The 18,671-nt window shown below is 41.9% G+C and overlaps 1 protein-coding gene across 3 annotated transcripts in view; it reads right to left on the bottom strand.

Annotated features, from left to right (window-relative positions):
- Positions 1 to 18,671, bottom strand: part of SEMA5B (semaphorin 5B) — a 266,007-nt gene that overhangs the window by 54,960 nt on the left and 192,376 nt on the right. For all 3 annotated transcript variants that reach the window (XM_050976873.1, XM_018911345.3, XM_018911347.3), the window contains 6 exons: positions 16,787 to 16,885; positions 15,841 to 16,054; positions 12,988 to 13,273; positions 8,588 to 8,723; positions 4,951 to 5,158; positions 2,640 to 2,847 (listed from right to left, as the gene is read on the bottom strand). In XM_050976873.1, coding sequence (XP_050832830.1) covers positions 2,640 to 2,847; positions 4,951 to 5,158; positions 8,588 to 8,723; positions 12,988 to 13,273; positions 15,841 to 16,054; positions 16,787 to 16,885 — 1,151 coding nt within the window. The remainder of the gene's footprint in view (positions 1 to 2,639; positions 2,848 to 4,950; positions 5,159 to 8,587; positions 8,724 to 12,987; positions 13,274 to 15,840; positions 16,055 to 16,786; positions 16,886 to 18,671) is intronic.

Here is an 18,671-nt window from a genome sequence, read left to right as displayed (position 1 = left end):
CCATCTCTTCCGTTTGCTGCTGTTTTTCTCTCTGTCCCAATTCTGAGCTTCGGTAGCAAGCCCCGAGGTTTTAAAGCAGCAAAGCAGCAAAGATCGCTGGTCGGGATCAATGCTAGGGTCAATTTTCTCTCGATACAATTGCCTGTTCCAGGGAAGAGAAGGAGGAGGAGGAGGAGGAGGAGGAAGGCAGGTTGAAGGCAACAGCTCTGTATCAGCAATCATAAACCCGCATCAGCCCCCAGGGTCTCAAAAGGCTGAAAAGTTTCCTGATAAGAGAAGGCAGAACCTACAACAAACAATGTGGTATTCCTGCCTGGGAGGCACAAATTCTCTCCATCACCTCCAAGCTTCCCAAGCCGCCCCACCAAAACAATTACATTATAAAAGCTGCTGAAACCAGAGCTTTTCAAGGAGGCCAGTCACGAAGTCACAGCACAACAAAAAAGTAAGCAGGGAGTGTTGTAGGGGCGGGAGCCCTTCTACCCATAGTGGCTGAATATTGGCGTGTATTAAATATAGACACAACAATAAGCAATAAATCACAGCCCAGGAGAAGTGCCAGGTGGAATGCGCTGGAGGAAATTAAAATATCCTTCTTGATACTGTTCAGGATGAAAGAAATATAAAGGAGGTCAAATTGACTTATCACCTACATAGCCAGGATGCTAAGGGGGGGAAGGGTTCCAACACTTGCAGCTGAAAAGATTGCAGTTGAAAATTTCCTAGGAAAAAAAAAAGAAAAAGAAAAAGAAAAAGAAAAAAAGGAAAACTCTAAGTCTAAAATGTAATAATAATATCATAAACAAATAAATAAATGATGGAATTTCTTGGCTTTCCTACATTTTCTTTTTTTTTTACTTCCTTTTTCCAAATGCACAAGAGTCACCAACAGGGCAAAGGATGGTTTGCAATGTACACAAGAACACTAAATGGTCAGCACCCAAATTCAGCAAATTCTGGCCTCCCAGATCACACCCCACCATGCCATCAGGACCTATCTTATGTAACTTGCTATTGCTCAGTGGCTGGGTTTTGCTGATTTCTATCATGAAACTAGTCAATGGAGGCAAAATTTGAGTCTCCAAACCCTGAAGAATTGGGCTGTTTTCTCATTTCACTCAAAATTGCCTCCAGGAAGTTTGTTTTGGAAAAAAAACAGCACTAGTACACAAACTTCCCAGTAATTTCAGCCAGGACTCAGTGCCATACAGTGCATAAAATACTAAGGCTGCTTTTGGTCACCAGCAGGCAAGGGAACCTCTGTGAGGACAGGTTTTTGTTTTGCTGGAATAAGCTTATACAAGCTGCTCTGCAGCCTCCAGGACCTAAATATGGTGGTCCTGTGAGATAACCCACCTGTCTGTTCTTCAGTCACTTCTTTTTTCTTGCTTGCCCCATTTAAAGGCAATTCAGCAAACCTCCAACATTTGAATTTTAATGGAAGTGTCATACTAAGTACTTGGGCCGGCTGAAAATAAGACAGAATCTATAAATTTCTGGAAAGGTGAGCTCAAGATTAGTAAAGGAAAGGAAGAACTCATTTCTCTTGAAACTGGATCATATATATGTATACACACATAAATATTCTCAGACTGAGGTTACAGGACAGCCTGAAAAGGATAGCTGTTATGTTCTACCTTTTAAAATCTCTGCTTTTAAGGGCTAAGGACAGGATGGTATTTTCCAGCTGTGGTTTTCTCTTACTAAACACTTTTGTGTCCATCTGTTTTAGACATGCATGGATTTAGACAAGCTGATAGATAAACCCTACTTGTTGAAAACAAAGTTATGGTGACATTTTTTATATCAGTTTTTTTGGCAGGAGAACAGGGACATCTTGCAGTAGGCCATGGAAGAGGGAATCTGTTTAAATGTTGCTAACAAAATCCTTCCTCTTGTCTAGCACAGAGGACATCAGTTTCACGCAAAACTCTCACAGAGAGAAGCAAGGCAAAAAGCATGAGAGGAGAAGGAAAAGTATTTTCAAGAGATGTAAACAAGCAAATGCCCACAGCACCCAGTGAGAATATTTCAGCATCTGTCTCAAACAGCTGCTATCACATTTTCACCTGCTTAGATGGAGAGGCAGCATTTGGATGCAAAAACCTTCGGCAGTCCTGTGTGGAAGACTGCTCTGGAGCCAAGGCAGACAATTAGAAAAAGTCATTTTTCCTACTCCCTTTATAAGGTACAATCAAGGCACAGAATCTATCCAGGTGTAAGGGGTGTTGCACATAGCTGAGATGAACTATTGATTTCCAAAAGCAATAACAAGTTGCCACACAGCCCAGCCCTGCCTAATCCTAGGTTTGAGAGGTGATCACTCCAATAAGCAAGGAAAGGCTGGCTGCAACCCAAATTCAAAAACCCTCAGCCATACTGCCAATAAAAACCACCAGGAAAACACATGGACTTAATAAAAGCAACACTATAATGTGATGTTTAAAAAAAAAAAAACCAAAAACAGAAGTAAATATTGTAAACCCTTACTTGGCAAACATATGATTCATTTCTGAAGAGGACTAATTAACATTTGCAAAAAAAAAAAAAAAAAAAAAAAGCTTATCCTCATTGCTCCTGTTATGCATGTAAGGAGATGCAATCCAGCAGGGATACATTAGAGCTGTAAATTTACTTACCCTTCTGTTCTGTACATGGAGCATCTCTCCAAAGGAATTTTTAGCACTCCATTATTTAGACCCACAAAGAGTGACCTGTCGCTGTGTAGGATTTGGAGACTCTTGATTGCTTCCTGTTGGCCATCAGGGAGGATCTGCATTTCCTCTAAATAACAACTCCTCAGACTCCTGTTAGTGGTAGAAAGGGCCTTCAAGATGGTGCCATACTCTAATAGAACAAGAAACAAGGCACAAGTAAATCTTGGAGGCAGTGGCTTCTTTTCATACCTGCCTAAAGAGGGAAATATTAATGTCACCTTTACAGATCTGGTTTAACCTAGATCTGGATCACCTGCTGCCCATGGTAGAGAGCTCCAGCTACATCGTTACAATCCTCAGCAGAAACCACCTGAGAATGCACTTATATGGGAATTCAGAAGGATGTGAACCATCTGGACACTGAGCACCTGTCAATTTTTCCCAGTTAAAGCACTGAGGCAGAGGAGTCTGGTCCCGTTACCAGAGAGTTACAGAGCAAGGTGACCCAAGATGGCAAGAATCATTTCTGGTGCCTTGAGTCTGTATTGCTATTGGTTTATGGAGCAGATCAGTGTGATCTGATGTCATGACAAATGACAACAGATGCAGCAGCCCTACTGGAAATCTCTGAGGCCTCCATAATGACTGCATGGGACACAGACCTAATTGATCCTCTTCCTGGAAGAAGCCAGCTTGACAAAGGGATGTTATGGCATGAGGAGTGCATACACAGAAACATACATGTTTGTGCTCACAGTGCTCTTAGCTAAACAATTTAAAGATCTGCTAAACTGTGGGAGATTAATGCACACCAGTTTTCATTGAAACCCCCAAGAGGACTGTCAGCCGGATGGTTCATGAAACTTAATCTTTCTGTTCCAGTAACTTCTGCACTGGTGCCAAAGCTCAGCAATTTATAATCTTGGGGTTGGCCACCATGTGAAGTTTCCCTTTCACTTACATGTGGAACAAGACTGAAGTTTGGACTCAGTCTCAGGACTGAGTTTGCGCTCATGGCTGCCTCTGCTGAGGCATTTCACAGGTTTGAACATTTTCAGCAGATCTTACTCTTCAGCCACCACTAACCAGGGCCATAAAGCAAACATAAGTAAGTAGTTAAGGTTATGGCAATGGCCTTTCTTCACTAATGGTATGAGGCAGGAAGTATTCCAACTTTCCGTAAGGCTTTGTAGCTTGGACTCCTCACTTTAAATATCAAGATATCATATTGACAGAACCGTGTTGTATTGCCATTTAAGTACAATTTTCTCATCATAATTAATGTTCATGGAGTTCCCATACTGCGAGTGTTGCTAGAACATATAAATAATAAACCAAGATGATCACTTTTGAAATAAGTGGTGGTAAAAGTTAGATAAATTATGACACATTCCTGAAGGTCCATTCTCCTAAACATGAGAATAAGGCAATGACTCTGCATTCAGATGTGGGATTAAATGAACACTTATGGAAGCAATCCATCTTATTCTAAAGTCAAAGCTTCTGCTGTAGAGGATAACAACATTATACCCATGAGGCTGGCCATATGCTCTGATTAATCAAACTATTTAATTTAACCTCTATCATTAGTATGACTATAGGCTAAGACAACCATTTATAACACTTTGTCCTTCTTCAGCATTTTCACTTATCCAAAATACCTGTGCTTTTCAGAAGAGGCAACATGTTCTGCTAATTAGTGGATGGAAGTCAAAATCAAGAGACTAAATCATACACTTAATTCTATGACTGGCTTGCTATGCTCCCATAAAAAAAAGCACTCAGCTTCCCTATCTGCCTTAAACTTCAGGGCATGCCCATTCCCAAAAGCACTGGGAGCCATACACCAGTAGGGCCATGAAAGTGCAAAGAAAGACACAATTAAATCCCTGGGCAAGCCTGGAGGTTATGCATTATTATTGCTTATTCAGAGATGGGTCTGTCATAGCACTGACAGGCAAATGACATGCATGAAACCACATGAGCCTTCCAGCCACCTCTGCTCTTCCCCACTGTTATTTATTAGCCTGATTAGTTGAAACATGTTTTTATAAGAGGGAGAAAAATGTTATTGTTCTTTTTAAACACAATGGAGATTTATAGTCTGATCACTTGGGACTCTGCCTCAAGTCCTCCATCCTGCTTTTAATTTACTCAGGCAAACAACTTCCATGCGGTTTTGTACCAAAATCATATTGAATGACAACTGTGTAAGGACTTCACAACTGGGCTCCCAGGGCTGCTAGGTCTACAAGCAAGCAGAAGGAGCTATTTGAAGCCCTCACGCTCTTACCTGTTCCAATATACATGACATGGTAGAGAGTATCCTTCCCCTGAACAATATCAACCACCAGTTTGGAGAAGCGAATGCTGTCCTGAGTCACGTAGGGATCCACAGTCACTGGCTGCACCACGTCATTCATCAGGAACAGGCGCTGAGCGTCCTGCAGGACTCTCTCCGTCAGGTTCTCGTTAGGGCTGTCATCGTTCAGTGTCCCACACTAAACACAGAGACTGAATTTCAGAAAGTGCATCATCTACCCAGCCCAGCATGGAAACTCATGGCCTGTTGATTTCCTGGGGATGTGGGTCTGAGTGAGGGTCACAGGATCAGGCACGTAGCCTGATCATAGATCATTAGCAAAGATTTGGCCTGTAGCCCACTCCATGAAAACTTTTCTCCTACGTCCACTGACCAGCAATGTGGAGTTTCATTCCCTTGTGATACCCTCAACCAGCACAGCAGAAGGAAAAAGCCTTCGACAAACCATATAGAAAAAGAAAGAATTAAAACTAGCAGTAGAAACATTTAAAGGTAGCAGTGGAGAGAAAGTTTTTGGGGTGATAAATCCTTAAAATATTTCAGACACTACCTAGCATCTCAGTCTGTACAATGAACAAAACCTGGAGTTTAAAAAACCTAAAAAGGGCCTGGTTTTGCAACAAAGAACCAAACTCACCATATTGCTTTTCTTTGATGTGCTCCCTTCTGGACACGCTCCCTCAGCTGCATCTGAAGCAAGGCAGATTAATGACAAGCTCCCCCCACCCCACAGCCTTTTCTCCTGACAGCAAATAGCAGATCAAGCCATGACTACCCATCCTCCAGCACCAAGGGAGGCTCTGAAAGAGGACTCAATTCCCTTTTACAGCAAGAACAGGGGAGGAAAAGAGCACATCTTGTGTCTTTTAAACTGGTGGATAAAGCATTTTAAGGCCTGAGTTGCCATCTTAGATTAATCTCTAGAACTCAGTATTTTCAAAAGCCAGTGCTTGTTTTTTGGTTCATGTCAGTTCCTGGGGCTGGATCTCACTCTCCCCACAATATCATGCCTGGAGGGCAAAAAACTTTTCACTCTAAAAGGCAGCAGGGTGACTGGTTATTTATCTTCCCAAGACCATAGGAGACAGGGGTACAACTAAATCCTGCCAAGTCCCATACTCAGTTGATGAACAACTTCACTAGTCACTAAATGAAACTCACACCTGAGCAATTTCACTAGAAATAAAATCCCACACATTTCTTTTTCTTCATTTTGGATCCTGGTGGTTGGGGTTTCCTTGAAGAAAAGTCAGAATACTGAGAATGAGGATGCTGATTTACAGCAGTTGAGCTGAGTGCACAAATTTCCCATGTGCACACTTTCCATACAAATCACAGCAACTCTTGGTGGTATCACTGCCTTTCCTGGGTGCTCCACACAGCCCTTCTCCCACTACGTGCTAAAATGAGTTGTCAGGGATTTAACACACATTCACACAGTAAATATGGATTCCAATGGCTGGTGTACTAAGCTTTACAAGAGTCTAGAGGTTGTGTGAACTAGAAGAACAGTTATGATAATTCTCACAACCTTTTCATCAATTTAAGCATCTTCCTGAATAGCCGGACTAATGAAACATCAGTGGGTTTTTTATGTGTCCTCAGGTGGGTTTTAATGTTTTTTTCCATTGCAATGGTCTTTCTTTAGTTCATGACTCATCCCACATTCTAAAGAGTTCTTAGATCTCTCTCTTTTGTTGTATCCTTTGCTCCTTCTTGTTCTCACCACTGTCTTCCTTTGGGTACTTTTCTCCCCTTTTCCTTCTGGAGCATCACCTAAAGGGAGTCCCAGTGGCAGGAATGTCATTGTTGGTTTTGTTTTCTGTTCTCAGCAAGTCACAGATAATTCTTTTGGTCTATTGGCAGCTCACGTGCTGACGCAGCATCTCTCTGATTTGGTTTAATGTTGTTTTGTTCTAATTTCCTGATTATCTGTACTGTCCTCTGCATCTTTCAGTATTTGTCCTTTCTCTCTTCAAGAAAAAAATTTCTGGCATGCTTCCCTCATCTTTCTTCCCTCATCTTTCTTTGTGAACACTGAGGCACAAAAATTAATTTAATGTTTTTGCAATATCTGCCTCTTCTGTCACTAAATTACCCTTGTCATCTCCTTAAGGCTCCTCACTGACCTCTTGTTCCTTCTGTACTTGAAAAACATCTTAATCTCTTCTTGCAATCTTCCTTTTGTCTACCACATACCTCTTTTTCCTTTCCTTATTTTCCTCTGACCCTTTTCTTTCATCTTACTGCTGCAATTTTACACTCCACATTTTATCTGATACTTTTCTCTACATGGAAATGCCTTCCAAGCTCCTTTACTATTCCTTCTGGGTTAGCCTAGCAAGGGACAGAAAGTCCTTGATTCTCATTTTGCCTTAATATTCCCTTTAAATTAAAAAAAAACAAAACCAAAAACAAAACCAAAAACCTGGGACGGCTGGACCTTCAGCAGGGCTTTGTTTCTTGGTTTTGAGTGCACCAAGCTGATCAAGAGGCCAAGCCTGTCCCACCTCATATGGGCAGGAGCCCTCAGGCAGGTGCCAAGAGGGAATTCAGGAGAAGAAATCAGGTTCCTCAGCGGAAGACAAGGCTGTCCCTGCCTGCAGCAGAGACCTGTCTCCCATCTGCTCTTGCTGTGATTTCAGGCGACTGTAGAGTTCTTTTTGGAAGGTCCTTGACATCACCAGTTTGAAGGCAGATGGCACTTGCAGGCAGCCTCAGCACGTTTGCCATAATAAAGGAGAGCCAGATTCAGAAAATCAGGCTGAAAGGATTTGCCATGGGAAAGCAAGGACATGAAGACAAGTCCATCCTCCCCAGGATTCCCCTGCTGGGAAGGAGCTGAGCTGTAAAATGGGCTCATGCTCCAGAAGACTCTGAGTTTTCAGGGCTGTCATACACATACTCTGCACGACACTGACTGGATCTGGTGATAAAGTAACTGAAGCTATTTTATAATTTTCAAAATTGCTTTAAGTGATAATCCTGGAAAGTTGCTCATTCATAAACTCAAAGATTTTTAAAAGGAAAAGGAACCCCTGTGACAATCCTCATGTGTCCCCTTCCACCAGTTACTGTGGCAACATGGCTTCTGGCTGAGCTACCATGTGTTAGCAAGTCATTCATCTTCCACTGAAGCACTGGTAGCCTTAGGGGCCCTATCAAGTGATGGAAAATTCATCACCTCCTTGCAGAGTCACAGTGGTTAATTACCTTTCTTGTTTAAAAAATATAGATTGTCTCCATTCTAGTTTGACTTTGTCCAGCTTCAGCTTTCAGTCCTTCCCAGTTCTAGTAGGGACATGCCTTATGTCCTCTTGTGAAAATCACATCCTCAGAGCATATGTGTCAGTGATAAATGTAACAGAGATTTAAATCATTCATTATTATAAAAACCCAGAACATTTTTTTTATTCCTTAAACCATTCAATTTTTGCCACGAATTCTGTGGCAAGGAGTTCCACAGACTAAAACACTCATAAATGTGGAGAAATACAATTTATCTGTACTGTGGGTCTACCTGGAAAAATGAACCCTACACAAATGAACCCACTGAAGTGACAGAACATCAGAGGGGCTGCAGTAAACTGAAGGGCAACAGCAGTACCTGGAAATTGGGGATGGGGTTTAACGTTGGCAGCCAGGCTGATCTTGGGTTTTCTTGGTAGCGGAAGGGACCATTAAATGCCTGAGTAATGGCACTCAGATTGAAGGCACACACTGCTGAGGCAGCTATGCTGTTTCTGGAAAAGGGGAGGGGAAAAAATCAATTTAATCATTAGAACATTGACATTTTTATCATAACAGACATCAAACTCCACTCAAATAAAATACATGTAAATTGCTAGGTAGATGTATAGTGAAACCAATCTCACAGGGAGTGAGAGATAAATAAAATAAATAAATAAATAAATTGTAAAATGCAGATGACTTGCGTGACAAGTTTGAGAATGAATTTAAAGTTTGGTTTTAAAATGTCAGAGATTTAAGGGCCATGGAAGCAGTTCTGACAAGAAAGGTGAATACAGTTTAATTTGCATGGATTATTTGTGTCTGGTTTTACTTTTATTTTTTAAACAACCCATCTATCTTTATTGATTAAAAACAAGCTAATTTTTAATCTCTTGTTGTTTCTCAAGGTGAAATTCTGTTTCTACAGGTTCCAGAAATCTTCAGCTATAAAATATATCACCTAGTATTATATTTATATACATACTGTGGAAGGGAAAAGGTGACAGTGACAAACCAGCTGGTTCTGACAGCAGCTCAGCATGCAAAAAGGTCTTGCTAATTCATGAAAACCTCTGTTTTCAATGACCACAGTTCACTTCTGTGTGCTCCCAGGTGGGAACAGGATCTGTCTGGGGCAGACTGGTCAAGCACACCCAGCCAGGGGAGGCACAGCACAGTGAGGGAAATGCTGCTGTGGGAAGGACTCTTTGGAAAGGAGTGTGTTTGGGATGCTGGGCAGCCCAGTCACAGTGCACACAGATCAGCTGGCCTTTGCTGTTCCATTTCAGTCCAGGAGGACTCACTTCTGCAGGGTCCTGAGCCAGCCCATCTCTTCCTGCCTCAAGAGGGTTGGAAGGCACTTCCTAGATGGTGACCTCAACAAAACTGACTCAGAGGGACATCTGGTAAGTGATGACCTGAAATTCAAACCTGCTCCCAGTTCTTCCCTCCTCCCCCCTCCTTTTTTTTTTTTTCTTTTTTGGAAAACTACAAGGTTTAGAGAAAAAGATATTAAAATAAAACTAAAAATAGGGCCAGCTTGAGAGACTGATTCATCACGGTGCCTTTTAAATAACCCAAGCCCTGCTGTATGAATCTTTTTTGCTAATTAAGGTAATTTGAATTCCCTGAAAAGAACACTTTTTTGCTTTTTTTTTTTTAACTAAACCAATAATTACACTCTCTTGCACACACAAAAAAAGCCTTTCTTCACCATTCCAGGCTGGAAAGCAGAAGAACAGGTTCTTTCACAGCATATTTCTTCCTAGCAATACAACATCAGGAAGAACTTCCTGCTTTGCCTTCCCATTTTCTGCTCCCCCCTGCCCCTTGCATCCCCAGAATGATGGAGTAGCTCACTTTGAACATGTCAAAGCAATGCCAGGCAAACCTTTCTCCACTTTTGTCTGAACACTGCTGATGCAGTGCATGCTCACAGACAGCAGCTTTTAAGACAAACCTAATGATGGATGACAAGTAAATGCCTTGAGGCACACACAGGAAAAAAAAAGACAATGAGGGAGAAAATGAAAAAGGAAAAGAAAGAATAAAATTCCACTAGTCTAATGAAAATACTTAAAAGAAAGAGAGAAAAAAAAGAATATTTTTAGGGCCCTGCTATGGACTTCATAGTTTAGCCTTTTCTCTTTGCTGGAAAGGAGGAAGGAAAGAGGATTTCCATTAAATCTGTGGACCATTTTCTTTTCCATCTGTGGTCTGGCATATTTCCCATCCCTCCTTATGAAAAGTTTGATCCCAGTCTCAAGTCAGTGACATCAACTGGTGCAGCTGGCCTCTGTGTTTTGGTGTGAAGTGCAACTTCCTTTATTCCCACCTCCTGTCTCCTGTGACTAACTAGCAGGTTTAAAGAATGGGTTAAGTTCAAAGAGGTTTTAACATTGTCTCTATTACCACCCAGAAAATTTTAATAAAAACATCTTAAATATTTCATCAGCAGCTTCCCCCAAAAGCTCTCTTTCCCACTGATTCAGCTGGGTATAACATAACATGAAGCAATAAATCTATATGTGGGTGTTGTCACAACCACTAATTCCCCTTTTTTATAAGATGACCCTAAATTCATTAAACATGAACCTTCCAAAGCAAAAAATACCTGTAAATAACAGCAACAACAACAACAAAAAGTCATAGTTTTGTGTCGCATTGGCATTTTATCACAAACAAACTCAGACTGGTGCATAAATTAACCCTCTTTGGTATGCAGAGCTCATGTAGCATGATATAAGCCTCAGTGAAAGTTAAAAGAATAATTACCATTATTTCTCTAGTTGGATGACAAATTGGAACATTTTCTCTTTGAACTTTTAAAAGAACACTATGTTGTAGACCCAAAATGCTATTTGATCTAACTTCAGCTGTTATCAATTACTAATTTCTTCAACTACACAAATGTTGCATATTATATTATATTCAGAAGATAAAAGAGGGATCCTACATCCCTGATGGACAAAGAATGTTCAAGTGTATCCTGAGGAGACAGGTAACACTCATCACATCTCATGTTAAACTTGGGAGATGGACACAGCAGAAAAGCACTGTCCCAGCCACAGCTAGTCTATGTCTCCCCCTTGATTGTCCAAAAACGTCACCAATTTGATAAATAAAATACAGTTATGAATAGTTTTCTCATTTCCAGCTTCCCGTCTTGGCTGGATGAATAGGCAAATGGATAGATAAAACATTATCACTATGGGCACAGAAGCCTTCTCCAACTGCAAAAGAAAAAAAAAAAAGGGGTCATCTCAAGTGCCCAAAGCAGTAGCCAGATTTCCTTTTAATGTTCAGGAACTTTGGCGTTTTTAAAGAATGACTCATGTGCCTTTCAATCTGAGGACAGATCTTCCCCTAGCCCACAGTCAAGATGCAGTGCTCAATCATGTTTATTTTTTTCTAGTTGCTTGTCTGCTGGCTCACTTTTGACTGACATTGGCAATGGTGGAACAGAAACAAAATATGGAAGAGGGATGAAGGTGGCCAAACACTTACCTATTTCTTGGAATTTACAGAGGGGGAAGAACATTCAGGCTCTGTTGACTCACAGTGAGGCTCCCAACAGCGCTTTAGCTCAAGAAGTTGGGGCTGATGCTTTGTGACTTCAAGGGCTGAAGTTCAAGCCCTGTCACACCAGTAGGTATTAAAACAGGAGGGTTTGTACTTCAGCAGGGCTTCACTGCTTTGGTTTTCTGTGGGCTCCCTGGGAACAGGCCCTTATTCATATTGGACAGCACTGCACACAAAAACCTCAAACAAGTTGGCTGCCCAGCACAAGGAAGGCACTTTGAGCATTTGCCATATGGAGTAACTACTCAGATTTTCATTCTCTAGTTTACATGTCAGGCTAACACCCCCCTGGAGAACATGTATTATTGAAACTCAATACCATGCAGACTGGTTATAGCTTGAAACTTATCATCCTAGCCTTAGGCATCAGAGAAAAAGTTATTTGAGCTTTTCTGACTTAAAAATATACATTATGAGTTTTTTAATATATTTTTTAATTAACTCCTCTTCTCCTTTCTGCTTTCACAGCTACACTAAATCATTCCAATTACAAGTTTTTTCAATATCAAGCCAAGAAGAGGTGATTATGAAGTATCAGAAATCATACCTTCCCTTCAGAGTTCCATCACTGCTTTTGATTTGTGGACCTCAAACAGTCTGGCAGAGGTAAAGCCTCCCCCACCCCACCTTGGAAATGCTAAATGCCTTGTGGCCCTCATGACCTTGCTATTACACTGCTGTTCAACTGCAATAGATGATGTTTTCAGTCTAGGCTGTTGTGATCCCATGTGCCTCATTCTTCTCCTTCCAGCCTTTCTCTCCCAAGTGTGCACCTGTCCATCTCATGGGCCAGCTCCAGTGCTCACACAAATGTGTCAGATTGTCCAGGCAATTAGCCTGGCTGGAAATTAATGTGTTTCTGTTGGGTCATTTTTCGATCATTTCTCTAAAATACACAAGTGGGACTGTCCCTACAAAAAGTCTGCAGTCTGTCAATGCCCAGGTTTGTATCAAATTAAGTTACCCTAAAACCGCACAGTCACCTTTTATGGACTCCAGGAATCTGTGAACCATGGATTAAAAACACTGTCCTGAGGCTATGTTGTCATGATGGATAACGCAGATCAATCTATTCTTTCACATTTACCAAACAATCTTTCAAAAATGATTGCTCAGAGTGTCTAAGAAATAAATACATTGTCAGTCTCAGACTGCTGGGGATAGAGGAAGGGCAGTAAAGCCAGTGCAACTTACACATTAGTAGTGAAGACCCCGTAGATCAGATCTTGCTCAGGGAGATAGAAGGTGCTTTGCAATTCATTGTAATAGAAAGGGATTTCTCCAGCACGGGAGCAGTTCAGTCTGGCCTTCATGAAGGTTGTCCATGTGTCCTCCAGCAAAAACCTCCCTCCAATATCATTTTTGCAAACCCTTGCCACACGAGAATACACTGTTTTCCCACAGTCATGTTCCACCGCGTTCTCACGGAAGAAGAAGTAGGTGAACAAGCCGATGTCATAGGCAGCAATAAAGTTAGGCTCTGAAAAACAAACATTTGAAGAGATTTATATAGGTTAGAAATCAATCCATGCTCACTGACTTGCTCAATGCATTGCGCTGCCAGCTCCATTTATGCAGCCTGTCAAAGCTGGGACCACAGGGAGTTTGGAGTCAGCAGAGGACATAAAACCAGTAGATGGGAATAATGATATATGAGGAGATGGTTCTAGTACCTTTTTTCAGATCTTGGAAAGGTCCCATTGTTTCTCCACTTTATTGGCAAAGCTGCTACTGATTTCAGTGAAAGCAGAATTCAACACTTTGCATATGCATGACTATTCTCTGTACCCATACTCATTTTACAAGACAAAGCCTTCCCATTGGGCTGCTTCACCTATTCACTTTTGAAGTGGACCTTATGATGTGTTAAATATGCTGTGTGCATCCGCCCGATTCCCCAGACAGCTTCTCTGAAACATTCAAGCTACTCTCCCAGCACTGTCACATCTGGCTTTTATCATCAAACCTTTCCAGTTTCTAGGCACAAAAGATTATCTTATGTCCATAAAACAAAACCATGCCAGAGACTGACAGTAGTGAAATGTGCTCTCCTTAATGCTTTTTCTCCTAAACTTTTCTGTATTATTTTCACAAGAATTGAAAAGAACTTCTGAATTTAGTAGTTTTAGTAATAAATATTTTAATTGGGGATATAACAAAGCTTTAAAGTGTACAGTCTTTTATCCTAAAGGTTTCTTTGGTAAAAGGAAAAGTTTGGCCAATGAATAATATTTGACCAAACAAACAAACCTTCCCCAAACCTGTTAGTTTAATAGGGTGTTTTTACAATATTCATTTCTGAGTAGTGCTCAAAGGAAGAAGAATAAAGGGAAGGACAGGATTCCTTTAAAGTCACAGCCCAGGAGTGAAAGGAGAACAGAGAAAGGCAGCCCACTGCTGCTGCAAGGGAAGTTTGGGAGGCAGATGATGGTACAGAGGGGAGGGCATTGCAAATCATCTCCTGTCAAACCTCTCCTTCAAACTAACCATGAACCTTAAAGGGACCATTGTGATCCCCAATCTGACCTTCTGTCTAACACAAGCCAGAGAATTTCACCCTGTAATTCCACCCTCAGATCCTGTAACTAACAGGAGAATTAGACCACATCTTTCAAAGGAGATCTCATATTAGTGGACAATGTCACCTGGCTTTACATCCATCACTTTCCTCAGTGACTTGTTCAAATCACTAAAGACTGACCCAGCTGCAACCTGTACTTCTTTTCCCATTTGACATTATCTGGTTTCAGCTTCCAATCACAGGTTCTTGTCATGACTTGTCTGCTAGATTAAAGAACTTTATCCTCTCCAAAATCTTCTCTTGATGTAAGTACTTCCATATCATGAACAAAACACCTTTTATCTCCTTTTCAAAAAGATAAATAAATTGAGCTCCTTAAGGCTCTCACTGTGAGGCAGGCTTTCCAAGTTTCAAATCACTGAATGGCTCTTCTCTGAATCACCTTCAGGTTTTCTGTTTCTTGTTGAAAAGTGGCCAGAACAGGATGAAATTACTCCAATGTCACCAGTGTTGCACAAGGTTATAAATCCAAGAGTTACATTGGTTTTTCCAGTCACATACAAGAACTTCAGTTACTGTTTGTCTTCCTTAAACTCCCCAGTTGCAATATGGCTTCATTCTGAATCTTGCATTCATGCACAGACAAGAGGAACATGTTTCCAATGAGTGTATATGGGCTATGATGCTTGTTGGTCCTAATTCACAGTCTTTCCTGATGACATCCTTTCCCTGACACTCCAGGTCTCCATACCAACTTCAGGATGCCTGCAGAAGCCTAGCTCAGTCTTATTAAGCTCCAGAGAATGCACAGTCCCACTGCTCTTATCTTTAATTGAAAGGTCCTGAAATCTAATAGAAATATTTCAAATATCTGGTCAATTTACCTTGGTCAAAGGAGATGGGGGAATATTAGGGTCTCCATCACTACAGTCTGTTCAGACTAGAAGCGCTTTGCCCCAGTGGGAAGGTGTGGACTCAGTGCAGGGATTGCTGGTTAAAATTCTGTAGCTTGCTTGATGCAGGATATTAGCACACTGGGGTAAGAGCTGCTTTTAATAACTATAAATCCACGTCAGCATGGACTCACATGGAACATAACGTGCTGTGAAATTTCTCATTTTTGGAGTGATCTTGCACTGAAACCAGGAATCTTCAGCTGAGTCAGGGGAAGTAAAGAGTGCCTATCACTCTGCAGAACTGGGTCAACAATACGATGCTTTAAGTCGATTTTGATCTTCAAATCTTTGAGTGGTTTTCTTGTTAAAATGATGTATTTGGTCATCTCACAAGACAGAGACCCACATATAGGTTAAGTAGCCTATAAGACCCACTTTCTATATTCTAAATCAACTTTTCTGAAATAATTCCAGGCTCTTTTTAAATGTCTTCTAAACTGCATTGATTATTTCTCCGGAAGCCCTTCCCCATCATAACTCTGGATCTCAATATGAAAAGAGAAAGATTTACAAGCCTGTCAAGCTGACTTTAATACATCTCTTGCTCAGATGTGACCCACATGACTTTACCATTGAGCCATTTGGAGTTGTATTGTGCTGTCCTAAGTGGGGGAACATTTCCAAGGCTGCGGTAAATAGCAGGATCCCGTCCAGAAAAATCAATCACAGTTGCAGCATAGAGTTCTCCTCGTGATGTAATCACAGCTGTCGAGTTATGCCGAGGGTCGTATGGGCACCGAGCCACTCCATTAATTCTGTCAATGATTTTGCTGAGATTTCCTACCTGTATTTAGAAGGAGAGAGAAGAAAATTTAAAGAGCATCTGACTTTCTTAATGGTATAAAGAATTTGGTTTGCCCATGAGTACCTATGAGCAAATCCCTGATTTTAAAAATCAGGTAGCTATGAGAATGCAATCTTAGCGATGACTGAAAATTGATCTTTACAGCCAACATTTGCCAATGTAAGAAGTTGTGTCTGAACCTCACTGATCCCATTGCTTTGTACCAAGGGTTATTCCCCAGTGAATAAAGCCCAAACCCCCTTGGTGTAATCAGGTGCTCCTTGTGCAAGTGCAGGTTTTTAATCTTCCGTAGACACCTCCTGAATACCTATTGGCCTTAAGCAAACATACAAATAAACATTTCTTTGGACCTGCTCCTGCCTCCCATATACCCAAAGAGAGTTTTACCCTTTATTTTAAAAAAACTTTAAAATATTCAGCTCAGGAGTTACTCACAGTAAGCTTGTCTATCTTTCCCATTTTCAGTGCCATACCCAAGATTTACATGAGCAGCACTTTGTCCAGACCAAATTTATCCATAACATGAACCTTTTGCTCCCCAACTGCAGACACAGTTATTGCCCCAAAGCAGCCCAAAGAAGAAAACCAACATAATTTCAGTCAGCTACATTTAGAACATATTTTGTGCAGGCATGATAGCCTGCCAAATGACTGTCCTTCCCCAGAGCATATATCCACCCTCTCTGTCACTGTAAAAGAGGCAGAACAGACCTGTCGACTGGAACACACTGGCGAAAAGGCGTTGGTACCACAGGTAAAAACCTTCTTGCCATAAACAATCAGCACTCGGACATAGTTCTGGCACTCTTCCTATAAGGACACAAGACAGAGACAAAGGATTTTTGAAAATACTATTATATTAACAATACCTGTGTTGCAGCAAGAATGCACCTTCCTTAGCTCTAACTTGGGCTGAGGTTTGTTGCCTAAAGCAGCGCACAGCTGTAGGGAGCCAGCAGTCTAGGAGAGCAAGCCTGATTTTCTGGTTATTTTTCTAACCATAGCCCTGCACAGTCCTGGGGTAGGATGTTAGCCATCAGGTCAATTTTGTCATAGCTCCAAGTGCCTCTCTCTGTGCTCTGCTTAGATTGGAGGAGAAATTTTCCCTCTTTCCACGATGATACTTCTGACCTATTTTCCCAGAAATGCTGCAGCTCTGAAAACACTACCCAGACACCAACTCCAGTGAAGGACAGCAGGTCTGTCTGTACTATAATTCAAGCCAGTGCCAGCAGGATAACAGCAGGAACTTCTCATTAATAGACCAGGCTGGTCAGAGAATTGCATGCTTGAACAGGCTGTTACTCCCTTCCTCCCAGAGAACTGTGTGCTCAGGATTTTCCATGGTAGGAGTTTCTCTTTCAGGCTAGGCCAGTGAGAAATAGCAAGTTCCCAGTCTCAGTTGCTCGACCACTTGCTGGTACCAATAGGCAACTCCCTCCACATGGCAGTCCCCAAAGCTGTGGGGGTCCTGATGTCCCACACTGTCCTGGGGTGGCAGCACAAGGCTGCAGTTGCCTTTTTGTTCAGGAAATCACCTTCATGTGGTTAGAGAGAGCCATGGTCTCTCTTTCTCCCCACAGCCAGAGACCTGTGGAGTGCAAATCAGGCTAACTGAGCATCTTCTGGAGTTAAGTAGTGGGGGTGGAGTTAAGTAGTGGGGGTGGAGGAGGCCACATAAGGCAGGAACATTCTAACAATACACACAGGAAAATGGAGGTAAGAGACTAGTATGCAATTCCCAGAGGCAGTGCAAGAGGCTGCAGAGCCACCTGCCCCAAGGATCACCCAAAGAACCCCAATGAGCCATGTGCACCAGCCTGCCTGCCCCAGGCCCTGGGCCACCTCAGAGGAGAGGACATGAGCAATGATTGGCAACCACTGGGCTCCAAGGGAAGAAAGTCTATTATGTTATACCATAAACAGAAAAGGAAACTTGTTGAAAAATAGCAACCTCAGCTGGGTTACCCGGGCTGCTTTGCTTTCTTCCTTCCAACAGATCATCATTTGCCACTAAGTTGAGCCCATAGCTGCAGACACCACTTCTCCCTCCTGTAAGCAGCAATCATTCAGCCAGCTCCCATCTCACAGCACTCCATGCTGTTGATCATTTCCCTGAAGACTTCATTTGCAAGACTCAGCAGTGTAAAAACACCCCCTATCATCTGGAAAGGAAGGAGCTTGCTTAGCTGGACTACACACTCTCTTGTTTCATTTGCTGTACAGAAAGGATCCAAGAGGAAACCTGCCAGTGCTACCCACAGATGGCAACTGCATGGACATGATATGTGATCCTTGCTTTTGAACAGCACAGACTCCACTCCAGAGCCAACCCAGGAGCACTTGCCCAGTCTGGAAAGAGGCTACTGAGTGCCACAGAGCACATGCTGCCAGTCTTGAGGGGCAGCAGGGGCAGCAGGAATCAGATAATCAATGCCCAGCACCCAAAAATGAGAGCTTAGTTTCATAGCTGGGTCAACTCTTTTTATTTCAGAAGCAGATCAGTTTTGGTGTCTGTCCATCAGTCTATCAAACCAGGACCTTGAGAAGCACTGTCCCACCTGCTGTGATGAGAATAGTGGTCTCCTTGCTTCCT

The sequence above is a fragment of the Serinus canaria genome, chromosome 7 (genome assembly GCF_022539315.1).
Source record: "Serinus canaria isolate serCan28SL12 chromosome 7, serCan2020, whole genome shotgun sequence".
NCBI lineage: Eukaryota > Metazoa > Chordata > Aves > Passeriformes > Fringillidae > Serinus > Serinus canaria.
The sequence above is the reverse complement of the archived record's forward strand: the minus strand, read 5'-3'. Positions and strand labels throughout refer to the sequence as shown.